Below are 18339 nucleotides of genomic sequence, written 5' to 3'. Positions count from 1 at the left end.
ACAAGCAGAGATGAAGGTGTTCGCAGCGAGTGTGGCGGTCACGGCGGTGGCGGGCTTCCTGTCCACGACTCACGCTTGGTGGGACAACGGCCACATGCTCGTGGGCGAGGTGGCCACGCAGCTCATGACCTTGAGCGACGTCGCGACCATCGAGAGCATCCTGTCGCGCTGGGACGAGGACTTCCCCAACACGGGCGAGATCACCACCTCCGCCGTCTGGATGGACATCGTCAAGTGCACGGCGCTCAGCTCGACGTGCACGACGCCGGCCTCGCCTTCCATCACCAGCATGAGCGACTGGCACTACATCGACCTGCCGCTCAACATCAACGGCGACAAGTGGGAGGACAAGGACGCCGACCTCACGCTCTTCGACGACACCATGGGCGGCGACGGCGTCTCGGTGATCGAAGGCGCCATGAAGTCCTTCAAGACCACCAAGTCCAAGTGGGCGGCCAACCTGTTCCTGCGCAACTTCATCCACATCTTCGGCGACCTGCACCAGCCGCTGCACACGGTCACGGGCATCAGCGAGGCCTTCCCGGAGGGTGACGGTGGCGGCAACAGCGAGACTTTCGTGTCTCCCTGCGCCTTCAGCAACCTGCACGCGGTGTGGGATGCCGCTGGTGGCCTCTACAGCCTCAACAAGTGGTCGCTCGACATCTCCGCCTTCAAGCCGACGCTGCAGAGCAACGCGTCCGAGCTCATCGCGCTGCTGCCGAGCGTGGCGGACAACTTCACTTTCTCGCAGTACGAGAACGCCACGTACGACGAGCTGTACGCGGCCATGGTGACCAAGTCGGGGCTACGCGAGGTCATTCTGGAGACGTACAACTACGCCAACACCATCGTCTACTCCAACCTGGACCTGAACGCCACCAGCTCGGGCAGCTACCCGTGCCCGTCCGCGTCGTACCTGGCCATGGCCGGTGAAATCGCTCAGAGACGCATTGCCCTCGCCGGCAGCCGACTCGCAGTTATCCTCAAGCACTTCGCGGCACAGTTGCGCGTGCTCGGCCTGGCCGACTAGATCGTCAATTCTTGTACTCAAGCAGCATGTCGGCGGCGGCTTTCGAGCCTTAGCTCGGAGACTAGAATGCATCAATTAACTCAGCATCATCGAGGTGTTTTGCCTAGATCACTGCTGTTTGAAAGCAGTACGTTGCTGAAATAGCGCTGCTTGCTGAGGCCGTACAGTGGCTCAGACTACCGATACCGATCACGCCGCCCCTCTTGCTTCACAGGAGTGGAGATCCCCTCGCCGGCGCACACCTGAAGGGGTGATGGATGTCATGCATCCTGCTGGGGAATTTGTTGGCTGTGTGCAGTAGGTCCTGCTGCCCTCCTTGTAAATTCCAAAGGTGAACGCGACGCTGGCAAAAAGGGCCCAGCACTATGGCCAACGCGAGAGAACGAACCAGACGCTGTCGATCGCATAGACGTCGGAGCGCTGTTGGCGAGTTTGTGTCTCAACGCCTGCAGAAATCTTCAACATCGACGACTACCAAAACAACTTCAATAAATAAACTGTTGCCGGTTTTTCAATATGTGATTGACCTAAAGTGAACTCATCTTTTTAGGCAGTAAAAGACAACTATAGAAGATAAAAGGTTGTTAATCAACGGCAAAGCCGGCAGTCTTTCTCGTGGAGCACGTTCAAGTTGTTGCCGAGTCCGAGGAAGACACCGAGCGAATGTTTACACCAAGTGCAAAGTGATGCTGTTCGCAGCGGTGACAAGCGTGGCGACGAGTCAAAGCTGTGCCGGGCCATGCAACTTTTCGCTGCAGACGGGCACATGGACCTTGTACATTCACGCACGGGATCAGATAAGCGCGTCGTGACTTACCTTCGAATCTCCGAGCATGGCGCTTCCTGACCGCTACTAGCTGATCACGGCACGACCAAAGCCTGCCATTCTCTCTTTCGTCAGCAGGCCAAGAAGCCGAGATGAAGGTGTTCGCAGCAAGTGTCGCGGCAACGGCATCGTTGAGTTTTCTGCCGTCGACTCACGCGTGGTGGGACAACGGCCACATGCTCGTCGGCGAGGTGGCCACGCAGCTCATGGACTCGACCGACGTGGCCACAATTGAGAGCATCCTCAGCAAATGGGATGAGGACTTCCCCAACACGGGCGAGATCACCACCACCGCGGTCTGGATGGACCTCATCAAGTGCACGTCCGTTAGCTCGTACTGCCAGTCGCCTGTCTCGCCCTCGATCGCCAGCATGAGCGACTGGCACTACATCGACCTACCGGTCAACATTAGCGGAGGGAAGTGGGAAGACAAAGATGCCGACCTCACGCTGTTCAGCGACACTATGGGTGGTGATGCCGTGTCCGTCATTGAGGGGGCTATCAAGTCCTTCAAGACCACCAAGTCGAGCTGGGCCGCCAACCTGTTCCTGCGTAACTTCATCCACATTTTCGGAGACCTGCACCAGCCTCTTCACACAGTGACGGGCATCAGTGAGGCCTTCCCGGATGGTGACGGGGGTGGCAACAGCGAGTACTTCGTGTCTCCGTGCGCCTTCAGCAACCTGCACGCCATTTGGGACGCTGCTGGCGGCTTGTACAGCCTGAACGACTGGGCTCTCGATATCGACGACTTCAAGCCAACACTGCAGAGCAATGCCACGGAGCTTATCGCCTTGCTACCAAACATCTCGGACAGCCTCAACTTCGCCCAGTACGACAACGTCACGTTCGACACGTTCTACACTGCCATGGTCACCAACTCGGCTCTGCGCGAGGTGGTGCTGGAGACGTATGCGTACGCCGAGTCGGCCGTGTACAGTGGCATAAACCTGAATGCTACCAGCTCGGGCGATTACCCGTGTCCTTCGGAATCATACATGACCATGGCGGGCACCATCTCACAGAAGCGCATCGCTATAGGTGGCAGTCGGCTCGCGGTTATCCTCAAGCACTTCGCAGCTCAGCTTCGAGTGCTGGGCTTGGCTGACTGACCTGATCAACACACGGAAGACATGGTACGAGCGATAAGAGTTGAGTTAAGCTTGTTTAGTTCATATACCCGGATTAATTCACAGCAACGCTATCACGTAGGCTCACTCGAATGCCACCACTGTCCTCTTCTTTCAGCTTTTGCGTCCGCGGTGGGAGATGGAGAACTTGCAGCCGAGATAAATGCACGACTTGAGCACTGACGCCACGCCTTCACGCGTTAGAGTTTTGTCGCTCTCGTCCAAGAGCATGTACGGCTTGAGCGACGGATGTGTCTTCGCAACCTCGTCAAATTCTAGACCAAAATGCCAGCCGTTGGATACGTACTCGGTTGCCCACACCTCGTGCGAGTTCTCAGCAAGTAGATCGATGAGCATCATGATGTCCCATGACAAACGGACGTGGTCCATTGGGAAGGGAGCCTCGTGTGCTTTCTGCTTCGCTGGACGGCGGTATTTAACGTGAACTCCAAGAGCTACAATGCACTTGATGATCTCGTCAACCGAGCAGAAATTGCGGGTTCGGGCGGTATCATCTAGCACACGCATCGGCACCATACAAGGGTGGAGCAAGCGTGCGTCATCGCGAACGTCGCCGTATTTCCAACCAGCCAACGATTTGCCATGGCACCAGTCATAGTGCATCTGAGCTGCAACGAGCTCGCGATGAGGCTGGAACCACTGCGGGAGCTCGGTCGTCTTTGTGTCAACCGGATTAGGCCGATATTCCTCTCCAACTAGAGGCAACGGCGTTGCGTCCGCGTCTGCACTACTTTCTACGGCCAAGTCGCCCAGAGTATTATGTTGAATCGCGGCTGCCATTTTCAGGAACCTGCTCTGGTGCACAGACACCGCACTCCCCAGTTCGTGCTCCTCGACCGAGAGCACTGGGGCTTGCTTCAGCGCATTCACTTGTTTGCGCAGATTCTTCGAGTCTATGTTGCGATTTGTCCAGCGATGCTGCAAAATGCCTTCTAACGATACACGCTTCTCCGGGTCCTTCTCCAAGATCGCTTTCAGCAAGTCCTTCGCGTCATTATCTTCGCATGACGCAGGGAACTCCAGAGGATCATTCTCAATTTTATCAAACAGCTCGCTTACATCGCTCGAGTAGAACGGCAGCGACCCGAAACTAAGCGCATACATTGTCACTCCAATCGCCCAAATATCAGCCTTAAAGGCGCAGTAGGCATCTCCGCTGAGCGATTCGGGAGCCAAAAATTGGTACGTCCCTTTCGTGGACTTGATCATGCCTCGAAGGTGCCCATCTTCGTTGTTCGGCGTAGAATTTGCCACAGAGAGGGACGGGATGGGACTTTGGTTGATATCCCACAGCTCAATAGCATCGACGTCTTCTTCGTCGCGCAGCTCGCCGTTTTCTTCTTTAAAGTAGTGTGCGACGCCAAGATCCCCCAGCTTACATAGCGAGTGCTCCTCGTTGGCCATCAGGTTCTCTGGCTTGATATCGCGGTGCGCCAGGTTGTTCAAATGAAGTCCCTGTATGGCGAGCACGAGGTTCGTCACATACGTGCGCACCGTGCTTTCGTCCAACAAGCAAACACTGCCACTTGCAGCACTCTTTGCTCTCGAGCTGACATACGATTTTTGCGAGCTATCCCACTCAGCAATGGCACCACCGCCCATGTACTCCATCACCAGGTAATATTCGCGGTTCTCATTGTCGAGGATCACGTCGTGCAGACGAATGACGTAAGGAAGATTGCTGGCCTTCTTCAACAGAGCCACTTCTCGTCGAACGTCGTCAGGAATTGCGTTAGGTTTACTCATTTGCACCGATGGTCGTTTCCCTGTGGCCGCAGGAATCGCTCGACGATTGGGAATGCCCTTGGCTTTCTGAGGAACGAACTTCTTGATCGCAAACGGCTTGCCTTGCCAGGTGTAGAGGGACACGATACCCGAAGCACCTCGTCCAAGCTCTCGAACTAAGAAGTACTTGCCCGCCAGCAACTCGCGATCTGCCAGCCTATCCGCGACTCCAGACGTGAATCCACTGGCTGTCTTGTTGATTGCAAATAACCACGAGCTTTGATCGTTCAGCGACTTGGTACGGAACGCTACTTTCGCTCCTCCTTGGGTGCTTACTTCAAAGCCAGTAATCGAATTGTTTTCTCCCTCCACAGGTAACTCATCACTGCTCACACCATTCGGTGCCTCAGAAAGTGGTCGCGCATCTGCGATAAGAACGTCTCCGCCGAGCACACTGCCGTACGATCCCGACGGTTGATGGTTAGTCGTGTTGCACTTGATGAGCGCTACTTTGACACCGTCCAGGATAAACCAGCGCTCTTTCCACTTGCCATCCTTTCCCTGGTACTGCAACAGCCCTTGATGCGTCACAAAACAAGAGCTCCCCGAAAGCCCAAAGCACCCAACCTCACGACCTTCAGCCCCCATTTCAACAAAATGAAGCCTAATCGATTGTGGTCTAGAGTTGGAGTTACCTCCCTGCTCTCAGGTCGTCCTCGACGGAGTCCATGTATCTGAACAGGATGCCCAGATCAATCCCACAAAGCAAAAATACTTCGATCTCACAGGTAAGATGAATCGACAGAGTGCTATCGTACTGTTCTGATAATACCTATCACGTCGCATCCATTGGCGCCGCTACCGCTACCGGTTGCCGCGGAGCTGCACGGTACCCTTGTGAATAAGGTATTCCTTTAGACGACGCACTTGATGCATCTGAACTGTGATGACAGTCCCCTTGGCATCTTCAACCCTTAATTCATCAAGGGTATCGCCCAGCGAAACCACCTTCACGAGTCCCAAGTGGCCATCAAACCCGCGTTCTCCATAACACCAGACCAGATCTCCCGGAAGAACGGATTCGCTAGCGCTCAACCTGCTCGGCCACGTCAACACAATCGCGCGCAAATCACCAGCATAGCCACGGCGAACACCGCGATGCCCAAACTTTGTGTACTCAGCAGCCAACTGCAGTGGCAGGTCAATGCCCGAGAGTCCCGATACAGGAGCTATATCTTCCTCGGAAATGAGCAACGATGTCGACCCCGCAGGATTTAATGGCAGCTCTTCATCATTCTGTCGAACGTCTTCGTCCTTTTCTTCCTCCTCCTCTAGGGCATCCTGGTGTATCCCGTTCTCTACTTCGTCTGCGTCGCCGTTATTGCTGCCCTGTACATCGACATCGTCAACATGCACTACCGATGGCAGGACTGCACTATTTGCTGGATCTTCGCTCTGTGTGTGCTGCAGCTGCTGCTGCAGGGAGAAAATCAATCCTCTATGCCTATACGAGCATACTAACCAAAGCATCGACTCCCACCTTGCTCTTAGCAACGTCTTCCTCATCCGAGTCGGTTCCATCCAATTGATGCAGCTTCCGCTTGCCTCCAAGCTGACCAGCACCAACACGAAAACAACAGCCGCACCAATCAGACATGCTCAACCTCACCAATGTAGAACACTAAACAACGCATTGCGTCCGCACCATCCTGGCAAAGATGGACGAGGTCGTCGACGTCGCGGTACTCGACTACATCCAGAGCCATCGACGCCCTGTTAGTTCACAACATGATCCCCGATATCTTCCTGGACTGCTCACCAACTCCGCGCTTGGTCGACCGATGGGCATCTGTGGAGCAGCTTCCGACGCGAACGAAGACGCAACCGAAGACGACACAGAAGAAGAAGAGGAGGAGGAGGACGACGACGAAGAGCTCGACGACACCGACGACACCTCGTCCTCGTCGTCCGAGGCTTCGCTCTCGACGGGCGGCTGCTCCGCCTCCGTCGCTGGGGGCTCAGCCTCTTGTACCGTTGCACCCGGTTGCCCCCGCTTGCCCGTGTACAGCGCCAGCTTCTCCTTCCATGTCTACGGCAGGTGGGCAGGTCAGCGGCTATTCAGACCCCAGTAGCGGTAGACTGGGCGTGCGAACCTGCCGCAGTTGCGCGACGGCTGCGTCCGCCGGCAACTCGCTCTCGTCCTGATAGGAAGAACACACGCGCTGCATCACGCGCGCATAGAACGCCGCCAGCGCCGCCGCCTGCGGGTCGCTGCTCTCCTGCATGCTCGATGGTGGTGCGCTGTGTACGAACGTCTAATGACTTGCTGATTGTATGCACTCGGATAAGTGCGATGAATAGACCAAGCGGAAGTCGTTGCGCTGCGTAGCTGCTGGTGGGGATACCCTTCCTCACCTGGAGGCGCTGCCCAACTACTGTACCTGTGTCGGGACTACCACGCAGGTAGTGCAGATACTACTGCTGGTTGCTGCAGAGTAAAGCTGTTAATTCGATTTTGCTGGCGCAATGAAGCCGAAGAGGTTAATTGTTTTTTTCATGGACGAGTGCGACTTTTCAATGCGCGAACCCGTCGGCGGTAGACAACTAACCTCCGTCTCGTGCTACGAAGATCCACGAGAGCTCCGCCGCTCCAGCTACTTATTGTCTTCATCTGTCCACCCAGCCAGTCTTCAACTCTCCGCTGGCGTAGACGATCATCATCCACCAAGAGACGCAGCTCAGGCTCATTTACTGGCGGAAGTTCTCCGGAACGCCGTTGCGCAGGTCGCGCTTGCGCTGCAAAGGCACAGCAGTCCAAAGCACCAACGAGTCAGTCCACTGTCCAAAGCGACAGTCTATTAGTCAAACAATGGCCTCGACAGCGCAACGTACGCGTTCGTCGGCGCCCATGACGTAGTAGAGGCCGAAGGGCACGACGCCCCAGGCCACCAGCGACGTGAAGAACTGGCCGTCGAACTGGAAGCGCTTCTCCGAGTCTCCCCGCCAGTTGTTCCAGTTCTGCAGGCAATGAACAGGAAGAGGTCAGACGCGCCCAGTTCTCGTCGCCTTCACGCCCAGGCCAGCAGACGCACCTCGATGTGCTTGTTCTTGTGGAGCGAGCCTCCGTGGCGGCGCTGGTTCTGCAGCTGCGCGAGCGCGCGCTTGGGGGCCGCCGAGCGGCGCAGGGTCGTGGCCAGCATCGCGGTGAGAGGTTTCCTGCGCTGCGGACCGCACAAATGCCTGCGGCCGGGTCCCCCCACGGCATTGGCTGAAACGCAACCTTTTCAGCCAATCACCTTCGTCGACCGACACCACCGGAACCTGCACGACCTTATCCCCGCCCAACTTGAGCTTGCGCAGTCCGCTCATGCTGTATTACAGTCTATACTATTCTCACAGGATACTCTTCCCGTCAAAAGCATAGTGAAGCCGCCGTTAAACACGCATGCGTTCTCGCGAGCCCAGCGCTTCCACGCGCGCTGCGTCGGCCTCGAGCCTTCAGTCTTGCATTCCCCACACAGAAGGTCGCCGCCTCGCCCCCACACTCGCCAGAGCATGAGTCTGCAGGTGCTGAGCAAGAAGCTGGCCTCGCGCGCCGCGGCCCCCACGCTGGCGCGCGCCGTGAGCACCGAGAACTACTCGGCCACGCAGGCGGCGCTGGGCCGCCCCATCTCGCCGCACGTGGAGATCTACAAGTTCCCCGTCACGGCCATCTCGTCCATCGCCAACCGCTTCGCCGCCATGGGCATGTCCTGCGCCTTCGTGGGCGGCGCCGCGCTCGGCATCGTGGGCGCCGACGTGCCCGCGCTCATCCACGCGGCGCAGGACTCGATCCCGCTCTTCGTGCCCGCCTCCAAGGCGCTCGTGGCCTTCCCCGTGAGCTACCACCTGCTCTGCGCGGCGCGCCACAGCCTCTGGACGTACAAGCCCGAGCTCATCAACAACGCGGACGGCCCCGCGAGCTGCTACGCCATCTTCGCGGCCGCCGGCGTCATCACGCTGGGCGCCACCGCCGTCACCATCAAGGCGCCCGAGGCCACGCCCGCCGCTGGCCAGTAGGCGGCTGGCTCCTCCCAGTGCTGCCTGCCTGTCGGTCGCACGCGCACGCGGCGCTCTCGCCGACTTGGATTAGACGAACACGCTGGCAGCGGCGGAGTGGCTGAATGGCTGGGGAGGACGCTCGGGCGTCGTGCGGTCGTCGCTGCTTGTTGCGGCGGGTGCACTCTCGAGACTTGAGATGGACGCTCAAGAAAACCCGATAAAAATGAATGAACGTAACGAAACTCGCAGCGCTGCGTGTGTGTCTGTGTCTGTACCCGTTGCCTGGACGTCGTGCGTGGCGGGGCCGTTGCCCTCCGCCGCCCACGGTCTCGGATGTCTGGACCCCGGGTCTCGACGCACGCGAGGCTGATTCGCGTCGCCATTGCGCGGGTCCGAGGTGACGCATGCGCGGCGTGTTAAATGGCGTGCGCGCCGCCCGATGCAGTGTCGTGGCACCCGTCGAAGTCGGCGAGTCCAACCCGGGTCTCTCGTGGCGTGACGTGCGTGACAGCAGTATCCACACTTCCGTCGCCACTGACGAGCCCGCGCTGACCGAAGCTGAAGCTACATGCAAGCGCTGACCGAAGCAGCCTGACCGAATGGCACCACGGCCGTTGATCTGAAATGGCTGCACCGGCCCGTGCTGTCCAACACGAGGGCGGAGATCGCCAGGCTTCACATCAGTGCAAATCGATCGCGCGGCGCGAGAAAATCAAGCTCGGCCAGCGGCAACATCAAGATGGCTACGAGCACTTGACTTGAAGCGCGCCCGCCTCCACTGGAGCAGCGGCGGCGGCCCTCATCTTTGCACTGGTAGCTGCGAAAGAAAGCACGCAACGCTTAGGTCAAAGTTTTAGTGCTGTGGACACGCTTATTAGAAAGGCTGGATTCCGCCTATTGCCCCCAGCGCCGTCGCAGTAGCACTGCCCCGTTCGAATGCGCCGCTTGCGCCGCTGACGTGCCGCCGCGAGACCACCATGCAAGCGCCCGCATGACTCACCTAGAGACGGCCGCGCGCGTCTGCGCGCCATCAGATCGCCGTCTCAAGGTCCGACGAACACCTCGGCCCGCAGAGTCTTACGCCGGGCAACACCGAAATGCCACATGGGCATCAGCGCTGATGATGCTGCCAATTTTTCGCCCACGAAGAGGGTGCAGCTCACGCAGGTGAGCCCTGACCCGCTGTCAGCAGACAGCCTCATTCTCCAACTTAGCGTTGACCCCACAAGACCCTCCTTACACGACCCACCGACCGACTCGCGAGCATGTCCACCGCCGTGTACCAATACGTCTCCACCATGACCCCGCGCTTCGCGACGGAGGTACTCAAACCCGCGGCGCTCTCGTCGCGGCCCTTCCTCAGCTTCCAGTGCGGCGAGTGCCCTCGCCAGTTCTCGCGGCGCTACGCCCTGCAGGAGCACTTGGCCACGCACACGGGCGCCAAGCCCTACGTGTGCCCTGCGCGCGGCTGCGGCAAGCGCTTCACTACTACGAGCAACCTGGCGCGCCACCGCCGCCTGCACGGCGACGAGCTGCAGCCGCTCGCCTGCCCCGTGCCGGCCTGCAACAAGACGTTCTCAACGCAGCACAAGCTGCAGCGCCACATGCGCGTGCACATGAGCGCGCCCACGCGGCGCTGCAAGTTCGCCAACTGCAACAAGACCTTTAGCTCCACGGGCAACTTGAACCGCCACATGCGGAACCAGCACATCCGCTTCGGCCATCCGCTGGCCAGCGATGCCCACAAGCTGGACCAGTCGCCCACCAGTGTGGACGCCGACCCGGCCAGCTTGTTCGCGTGGGGCAGCGACAGCGACAGCGACTGCAGCAACAGTAGCGTTGCAGCCGTCCAAGTGACGCCCATCGGCGAGGACTTGGCACTGGACGCCAGCAGCGAGCACGACGTCTCCGACGAAGAGCTGCTCGAGGTGCTGTCGTGCCTGCTGGACGACGAGCCCATGCCCAGCCAGGAAGACGCCCCGGCCACTGCCGTCGACCAGGCAACTCCTGGCGAGCTGTAGGCGCTGCAGGTACCAGGTGCTCAACCTGTCGACCAGAGAAATGGTTTATTCCGTCACAAATCACAATTTTTTATTCTGGATTTCTGGGTTCCACCCTAAATGCGCAACATAGCATAATGAAAATGAGTGAAGGTTGCCGCTTAGGAGAATTATGTAACGGAAGCACATGTAGCTTTCGCCACAGCGAGCGACCGAGCGTGCGTGCTCTATACGAACGCAGTTTCCGCAGCCCCCCGACACTCTAGCTTGAGGTCACGCTACAGGGAAAACTCGAAGCTGGGGTGGCGTGAGGACAATACTACATGTATATGTGTAACGTTTTGATGTTCGAGCTGCTAGCAGACCGCTAGTAGCAGTGGTCGCAGCGCGCGAATCCGCTCGTCAAGACCGTGAAAGCAGTTGGTGCGGCATTAAACTGGATGGAGGGGATCCCTACCTTTTAACAAGCACTCGGGGCGAGGGGATGGATTGAGGAGCGCGATTCGCGTGGGGTTTCCCTGCGACCATTGCGGTGATGCTATCGTCCCTACGAAGATGTTCTCGCTCACCATGACGGAACCCTAGTGTTCAAGGATCCAAGAGCTCATTGCGAACGATCGGTTCAACAGGAGAAGAAGGCGTTAAGATGCAAGGCCAAAGCTGCGGCGAAGTGCAAGCAGATAGGTCAATGGCCAAGCAAGCAGCCACAGCGACCGCACCTCGAATTTGCAAGGAGAAAGCGACGGAGGGAGTTATAGGGGCAACGCCTTCCTGTTCGGCAGCGCCACGGCTCGGAGGCGGCGCGAACCATCGAGCAAGCAGACGAAGATCGGGTACTGTCCACGTGCTACGGTCGTGTCTCGACAATCAGTCCCGAGCGGTGGACCAAATCCGCGCCAACTGCTGAAGGCTGCCACCAGCTGCGGCAAACACTACTGTACTCACCTGTGAATCGCAGGCCGCTACTTGATCAGCGCGTACAACCTGGCGCGCTGCGGCTGCGGTTGTTGACTTGACCCGTTCACCAAGACGGTGGAGGCGACGCACACGGCGCCTCAGCTGGCAAACGCAGGCGAGTTTCCAGCTTCGTAAGAATTTAGGCTTTAGCCTGACTGACAGAGTGCTCGATTCGAGAGCGTTTGTTGTACACTGATCTGTACGACTGTTGGAGACCCTACAGGGACATCGTTTACACTGAGCGCCCTCCCGCCCGGCTCACAGCTTCAACGCGATCCAGCGCTGTGTTGCGTGGCAAGAAAACTCGCCAGGAGCTGCTCCGTTGCGCTGCGTGTGGGTCTGCATCGCCTGCGATGGCGCTGGGGGATCATTTGCATCTCGTGCGCCGGGCGCGGGGCCGCAGCGGAGCAGCGGCAGCCATCGTCTACATCCAAGCGCGCGAGCTCGTTGCAGTGGTAAGCTCGCACGGATAACAGTACACCGAGGAGTCAGCGGCGCCTGGGACAAGGCAGCTCGCCCGGCTCAGTGTTGAAGTGGCAAAAGCTGAAGACGACGCGACGGCCAGCGGAGTGGAGCCACATGCTTGGCCCAAGCAGCCTCGTTACGCCCCAACAGCTTGCCTGCAACGTGCGATCGAGCGGCGCCAGCGCCGTCGTTGTCTTCCTGAGGCGGGGCGCCGCGATTGCGGTGCGGTGATCCAGGGGTCACCATCCTGGCGCTGCGCATTGAGTCAAAGCTTGAGTACTGTACAGGACGCAGGTCCGCCGTGACGAACCGCCCGCCTCGCCCGGCTCAGAGGTCCAGCGTGATCTTCCCCGCAGCAGTGTTACCACGGCTGGCCGGTATGGGGGCCATCGTGATGGAGGAGCGGCAGCCTGGAGCTGCTGCCTGCTGCTTCTTGGGGCGCGATTTGACCCAGCTGCCGGCAGGCGTCCTAGTGCATGTAGCAGGCAACGGCGGGAAGAAGCCGCTCTTGGCTACATAGCTAGCTGCATTAAGGCTATGCGCTGATTACACTGGCGGCTCTGCCTCGCCTTCATAAGGAGACCTCCGTGTTTCGTCCGACCCACCGGCCGGCGAGGCCCCTGCCTCTCGCCGCTCAACACCTGAGCCCGTGTTGCCGCGCGTCCTGACAGAGGATGTCGTACCTGCCCTGCGATGGAGTGGAGTGTCAACGGGCTTTGCACTCGCAGCGCCGATTCCATGTCGGCGCCGCCCTGCTCAGCCACGCACCGTTTCGCTGGCTATTCTAGCCAGATATTTTTACATGGGTTACGTCACTGTAATAGCCAGTGTTGCGGCGGAGCTGCCATCATGAGCTGCACGGGCAGCGGTAGCCATGGCGTCGGGGCTCACGCGCTCGGGATGTGTGCGCGCGGCCGTCGCCCGCCGACAGGCGCGTTCATCGCAGCGGTGATCGCGACGACCTGCCGGCCGGCGAGCCCCTATCATGGGTCTGTGAGGCGGCACCAGATGCCGGACCTGCCGCTGGCCGTTTTCTGAGACCAGTCTCACGGCGCCCCATCTCAGCGAGCCGTCAACGGCAAGGCGCCGCGAGCGAGTCCGCCATTTCGGAATCGGACGCCCCGCGTCAACAGCGCCCCAGGCCCCCACCCACCCACTCAGACAGACCGACGACAACGATGCTCGCAGGCAGCGTGGACCCGGCGATGGCGCGGCAGGTGGTGTTCCGGTGCTCGGTGCCCTACTGCGAGCGCTCGTTCGGCGACAGCTTCTCGCTGGCCGAGCACCTCAAGAAGCACGCGGGCGAGAAGCGCCACATTTGCCCCGTCAAGACGTGCGGCCGCCGCTTCAGCACGCCCGGCAACCTGTCGCGCCACAAGCGCCTGCACGGGCCCATCCGGCCGCTCGAGTGCCCCGTGGCCGGCTGCATCTGCACGTTCCGCAGCGAGAACAAGCTCTCCAAGCACATGAAGTTCCACCTCGGCAGCCCCGTGCACGTGTGCCCGTCGCCCGGCTGCGGAAAGACGTTCAGCACGGCCGGCAACCTCAACCGACACATCAAGGGCCACCACCCGGAGCTGGACACGCGCAAGACCAAGCTCATGGCCGCCAACATGGCCCCGCTGCCGGGCCTCGACGCGTCCTACGACAGCCCCACGTGCGCGGACGAGCTGCTGCAGGCAGGCGCCGAGCACATGTCCATGATGACGGAGCTGCGCACGCCGCTGTCGCCGGCCTCCAGCGTATCGACGGTGGACGCGGCCCCGTGCAGCCCCGCGCCCAGCTCGTCCTGCGCGTCGCCCATGCCGAGCATGACGCCGCTGGACATCGAGATGGACGCTGAGCAGCTGGACGAGCTCGTGTCGATTCTGAACGAGACCGTGACCGTGGAGGACTCGGAGCCGAGCGTCGTGCCCAGCCAGAGTTTCCCGGAAGAGCAGCTGTCGTCGGCGCCGCAGACCAGCGTGCTCGACGACATGATCCGGTTCCACATCGACCACCTGCAGATGTGAGTTCTGTAGCTATTACCCTTAACTTATAATTGAACGGAGATGTTGTTGTCAACGAGAGTCTCGGTCTTGCTTGTAGCTTAAGCTTAGCACCAGTTTGCTTTGGCTCGTTCATTTAAACGTTGGCGGCCTCGTGACCTGCCGGGAGTCGCAGCGTCCATGCCGACGACGGCGCGAACGTCTCCAGCACTTTAACCCACGTGCGCAAGCCCAGGCCAGGCCTCGTCGACGCGCGGCGCTGATTACGAGCGCCAAGTGCGTCCGCTAATCCGCCCCACCAGCTTCCTCGGTGCAGCCGGCGCAAGTCGCAGAGGAAGACACCAACGCAACGCACTCGCCAATTCCGTGTGTTGTACACAACATGTCTACACATGTTGCGTGACGGTTGCTCGAGCCTGCTCCCCTCTATGCGGCTCTTCGCGCAACCTCGCAGCCGTCTTGGATCTCTCCCCAAGGCAAGATAGATATCCTTCTCGACCCCCCCCCCCCTCCTTCCGAGACCTCGAGAGCTATGAGCGCGCCCGTGGTGGACCTCAACTTCCTGCGCGCCGGCAGCCGCGGCGCGTCCGTGACCTACGGCGGCGCCATGCCCAACATGCAGACGGCGGCGCTGGACGACCTGCGTGTGGACGCGCGCGCGGGCGACGCGCTGGGCGCGGGCTTCCTGCTGCCGCCCGTGGCCGACCCGGCCGCGTACTCGCGCGAGCACTTCAAGGTGCAGTACACGGCGGACAACGAGCAGACGCTCAAGTTCGCCAAGGGCACCACGACGCTGGCCTTCATCTACGGCGGCGGCATCGTGGTGGCCGTGGACTCGCGCTCCACCATGGGCCCGTTCATCGCGTCGCAGCAGGTGAAGAAGGTGAACCCCATCAACGAGTACATCCTGGCCACGCTGGCCGGCGGCGCCGCCGACTGCCAGTTCTGGCAGCGCAACCTGGCCGTGCAGTGCCGCATGTACGAGCTGCGCAACCGCCACCGCATCTCGGTGCGCGCCGCCTCGAAGCTCATCGCCAACACGTGCAACTACTACAAGCGCTACGGCATGTCGCTGGGCATGATGATGATGGGCTACGACAACGGCCAGCCCGTGCTCTACTACGTGGACGACGAGGGCTCGCGCATCCCGGCCAGCAAGGACGTGCCCAAGTTCAGCGTCGGCTCCGGCTCCACGTACGCCTACGGCGTGCTGGACACCAACTGGCGCTGGGACCTGACGGACGACGAGGCCGTCGAGCTCGGCAAGCGCGCCATCTACCACGCCACGCACCGCGACGCCTACAGCGGCGGCATCTGCAACGTCTACATCTTCAAGCCCGACGGCTTCAAGCACGTGGTGCACCAGGACGTCAAGGAGATGCACGACTACTCGCGCGACAACTGAACGGGGCGAGAACGAACCTTACTTACGGGTAGGTGGTGGGTCGTTTCCTGAAGCTGCTGACAGGCGTGCTTCTTGGACCACAGGACCCACTGCCTGCCGGTAGTTGACGCGGTAATACACAGCAAAAAATGTGTATGTGTGCGCTGACGGCTGTGCGACTGTTGTTGTAAAGGCCTCCGATCCACCACTGTATTTCCTTCCCATTAGTCCTCCGCGATATCGTCACCACACGTGAATGAACAAGACGCCGCCATGCTATCCCTACAGCACTGCAGATGCACACAACACGCTGCCACTCAAGTTTTCTGCATTTTTTGCTTGTTCGTACAGGCTTCCACTACCACCGCAAGTCCACAAGCAGCATCCCCACGAACCCTGCGCCGTCCGCCACGGGTGTGTACTGGTAGCCCTCGTCCGCCAGGAAGCGCTCGACTGCTGGCAGCAGACGCGCGTTGCCGTCGGGGCCCTTTGAGTGGTGCCCGGAGCCTGTGACCAAGTAAATGCTGTCCACGCCTTCGTCGGCGAGCTTGGGCAGCATCTGGGTGAGGAACTCCACGGCTTCAGCTACGTGCAGTCCGTGCAGATCCATCATACGATCCATGTACAGCTGGTTGGGCGGGTTGCGCGACTCGAATATTTCTGACGCAGCCAGGAAGTGGAAGTTCTTCATCTTGGCGTTGTACTCGTGTCCTTGCTTCGACAACCCCTTGGCCAGCGCCTTGTTACCACTGCAGACACAAGTGCACATAATAGAAACGTGAGCGAATAGCGTCTTGTTCCAGACTCAGGCGGCACAACATACTTGCGATATGCTTGAGTAGCGCCCATGAAGCACTTATTCCGGGCGCAAGCCATCTCGTATGCCTGCTCGCGCAGCTCCAGGTACTGGGTAGCCACACTCTGGCCTGTGGAAACCCACTTGGTCCCAATGCCTTCGCTGCTTCCTGCCTTGTGATACAGTGGACGGTGCACAGGGGGTGGTGGCGGCATTCGTCGCGTCGAGTCCAAGCCATAGCTGCCATTACCCAGAGGACGGGTGGTCGCTGCAGGCATCGGCTGGAGTGCCACGGCTCTGGCAAAGTTCATGGTCAGATTCGCCACAGCATCTTCCGTCGACGGGTACGTAGTAGCTGCTGTCAATGAGGGACCATCACTTCCTTGGGGTAGCGGCGGCGAGGCTGGTGCTGTTGCTCCTGACGTGGCGCTCTGCAGAGACGGGAACATGTCCTCCGCTTGGATGTCTAGCGGGGCGCTGTTCTGGTCCATCTCGTCTTCGCTATCGTAATCGCGCTGGCCCAGCGCGTTGTCGTCCATCGAGTAGTATTCACAGAAGTCGTGCGCGAAGACGCAGTGCTCTGCTTGCAAGCAGGTGCCACGCAGCCAGAACCGACAAGTGATCTTGTCCGTGTCGTGCAGGAACTACAGCCACAGGCAAGCCAACGTGAGCCGCAACAAGAGAGGAGCCGGAAGCCAGTGAGCATCCACCACACCACCCTTCCGCCTCTTACACCGCCCAAGTCTCAGCTTGCAAATGACAGACGCACCATGCAGTCCGCGCGACGACACTCGCCCTGCAAGTAGTGGCGGCACACTTGGCCCGGTCCAATGGACTCACGCTCGATCGTCGCCTTCAGCACCGCGTGGGCCTTGTCCACGTCCAGTCCCACCAGCCGCAGGAGGTCGCACAGTCGATTCGGATCGATGTCCGGGAACTTGAGTTGCAGGTGGCTCACGAGCTAAACGCACCACCAGAAAAGCAACAACACAACAACAGCAACAGCAACACGTTAGCCCCCCTGCACCACCTCTCCTCCTGCAAACAGCCCTCAGCAGCCGCCACTGCCGCAGAAAATTAAATGAATAAATAAATAAAAGCACAGAACGAGAACGCGGCGTCTCCATCCCGACGAACGAAGAGGTGCGACGTGACGTGTCCAGGTCCCGGGTGCCAGAGCACTCTACCTCGTAGGCCACGGACCAGAAGAAGCTGTCCTCGTTCTGCAGCGCGGCGCTGTCCTCGTCGTCGTCCTCGTCCTCGCCGTCCACGGCCTCCTCCTCCTCGTAGCCGTCGAGCGTGAGCGGCATGGGCGGGGGCGGCGGCGACGCGGCCGCCTGCGCGTGGCCGAAGCCGCCGCCGAACGGTCCCTCGGGGCTGCCCGTGGGACGGAACTCGGCCACCACGGGCGACAGGAACTTGCCGCGCGGCACGAAGGTGGGCGCCGAGGCCTTGAGCTCGTCATCCTGTGCCAGCAAGCGGCCGATGTCGTCCTCGATGCTGCTCTGCGCGGCCAGCGCCATGGCCGCGTCCGTGAGCTGCGCCGGGTTGTCGGCCAGCTTGGCCAGCTCGTCCACGAACTCGTGCGCGCGCTCCTCGTCCTCGGGCGCCAGCCAGCCCATGAGCACCTGGTGGATGTTGAACTTGGCGTCCTCCAGGTTGTCGTCCGCGCCGCCGTGGGACGGCAGCATGCCCACGATGTAGGGCGCGAACACGCCGTCCACGCCCAGCGCCTCCAGGCGCGCAGTGGCCCACGCCTCCAGCAGCTGCATCGGATCGCCAGCCAGCGCTTCTACGATGCGCGTTGCCCTAGTATTATACTGTAGCGTTATGGAGCTGCTCGCTCCGACATGGAGAAAAAACCAGGACCCACGCGAGCGCATGCGCATGACGATAGGGAGGTCAGAACTGGACTGCGGTAAGCCACTTTAGAGACTGGATGTATGTATCTTCACTCGAGACGGAAGCTGAAGCTG

The 18339-nt window shown here is 60.0% G+C and overlaps 9 protein-coding genes across 9 annotated transcripts; 6 read left to right on the top strand and 3 right to left on the bottom strand.

Annotated features, from left to right (window-relative positions):
* Positions 1–10: 10 nt before the first annotated feature.
* Positions 11–1030, top strand: IUM83_04227 (uncharacterized protein; the record flags this gene model as incomplete). Its single annotated transcript, XM_067928285.1, has 1 exon — positions 11–1030. The coding sequence occupies one exon, from the start codon at positions 11–13 to the stop codon at positions 1028–1030; it is 1020 nt and encodes a 339-aa protein (XP_067793901.1).
* A 918-nt stretch (positions 1031–1948) lies between these two features.
* Positions 1949–2968, top strand: IUM83_04226 (uncharacterized protein; the record flags this gene model as incomplete). The annotated part of the gene is made up of 1 exon (XM_067928284.1): positions 1949–2968. One exon carries the CDS (start codon positions 1949–1951, stop codon positions 2966–2968), a length of 1020 nt encoding a protein of 339 aa, XP_067793900.1.
* A 132-nt stretch (positions 2969–3100) lies between these two features.
* Positions 3101–7017, bottom strand: IUM83_04225 (CAMKK protein kinase; the record flags this gene model as incomplete). Its single annotated transcript, XM_067928283.1, has 6 exons — positions 3101–5299; positions 5660–6208; positions 6273–6344; positions 6438–6482; positions 6552–6821; positions 6886–7017. 6 exons carry the CDS (start codon positions 7015–7017, stop codon positions 3101–3103), a joined length of 3267 nt encoding a protein of 1088 aa, XP_067793903.1.
* A 463-nt stretch (positions 7018–7480) lies between these two features.
* Positions 7481–7932, bottom strand: IUM83_04224 (Transcription factor IIA, alpha subunit, N-terminal; the record flags this gene model as incomplete). The annotated part of the gene is made up of 3 exons (XM_067928282.1): positions 7481–7528; positions 7625–7750; positions 7825–7932. 3 exons carry the CDS (start codon positions 7930–7932, stop codon positions 7481–7483), a joined length of 282 nt encoding a protein of 93 aa, XP_067793902.1.
* A 355-nt stretch (positions 7933–8287) lies between these two features.
* On the top strand, positions 8288–8791 carry IUM83_04223 (succinate dehydrogenase, cytochrome b556 subunit; the record flags this gene model as incomplete). The annotated part of the gene is made up of 1 exon (XM_067928281.1): positions 8288–8791. The coding sequence occupies one exon, from the start codon at positions 8288–8290 to the stop codon at positions 8789–8791; it is 504 nt and encodes a 167-aa protein (XP_067793905.1).
* A 1247-nt stretch (positions 8792–10038) lies between these two features.
* IUM83_04222 (Zinc finger protein) lies at positions 10039–10794 on the top strand (the record flags this gene model as incomplete). The annotated part of the gene is made up of 1 exon (XM_067928280.1): positions 10039–10794. One exon carries the CDS (start codon positions 10039–10041, stop codon positions 10792–10794), a length of 756 nt encoding a protein of 251 aa, XP_067793904.1.
* A 2579-nt stretch (positions 10795–13373) lies between these two features.
* IUM83_04221 (Zinc finger protein 76) lies at positions 13374–14207 on the top strand (the record flags this gene model as incomplete). The annotated part of the gene is made up of 1 exon (XM_067928279.1): positions 13374–14207. One exon carries the CDS (start codon positions 13374–13376, stop codon positions 14205–14207), a length of 834 nt encoding a protein of 277 aa, XP_067793907.1.
* A 508-nt stretch (positions 14208–14715) lies between these two features.
* IUM83_04220 (Proteasome subunit beta type-5) lies at positions 14716–15588 on the top strand (the record flags this gene model as incomplete). Its single annotated transcript, XM_067928278.1, has 1 exon — positions 14716–15588. One exon carries the CDS (start codon positions 14716–14718, stop codon positions 15586–15588), a length of 873 nt encoding a protein of 290 aa, XP_067793906.1.
* Positions 15589–15925: 337 nt separating this feature from the next.
* Positions 15926–18135, bottom strand: IUM83_04219 (NEDD4-binding protein 2; the record flags this gene model as incomplete). The annotated part of the gene is made up of 4 exons (XM_067928277.1): positions 15926–16316; positions 16391–17007; positions 17133–17324; positions 17551–18135. The coding sequence occupies 4 exons, from the start codon at positions 18133–18135 to the stop codon at positions 15926–15928; spliced, it is 1785 nt and encodes a 594-aa protein (XP_067793745.1).
* Between the last annotated feature and the right edge of the window lie 204 nt (positions 18136–18339).

This window comes from Phytophthora cinnamomi (genome assembly GCF_018691715.1).
Source record: "Phytophthora cinnamomi strain GKB4 chromosome Unknown Contig27, whole genome shotgun sequence".
In the NCBI taxonomy this organism is placed as follows: domain Eukaryota; phylum Oomycota; class Peronosporomycetes; order Peronosporales; family Peronosporaceae; genus Phytophthora; species Phytophthora cinnamomi.
The sequence above is the reverse complement of the archived record's forward strand: the minus strand, read 5'-3'. Positions and strand labels throughout refer to the sequence as shown.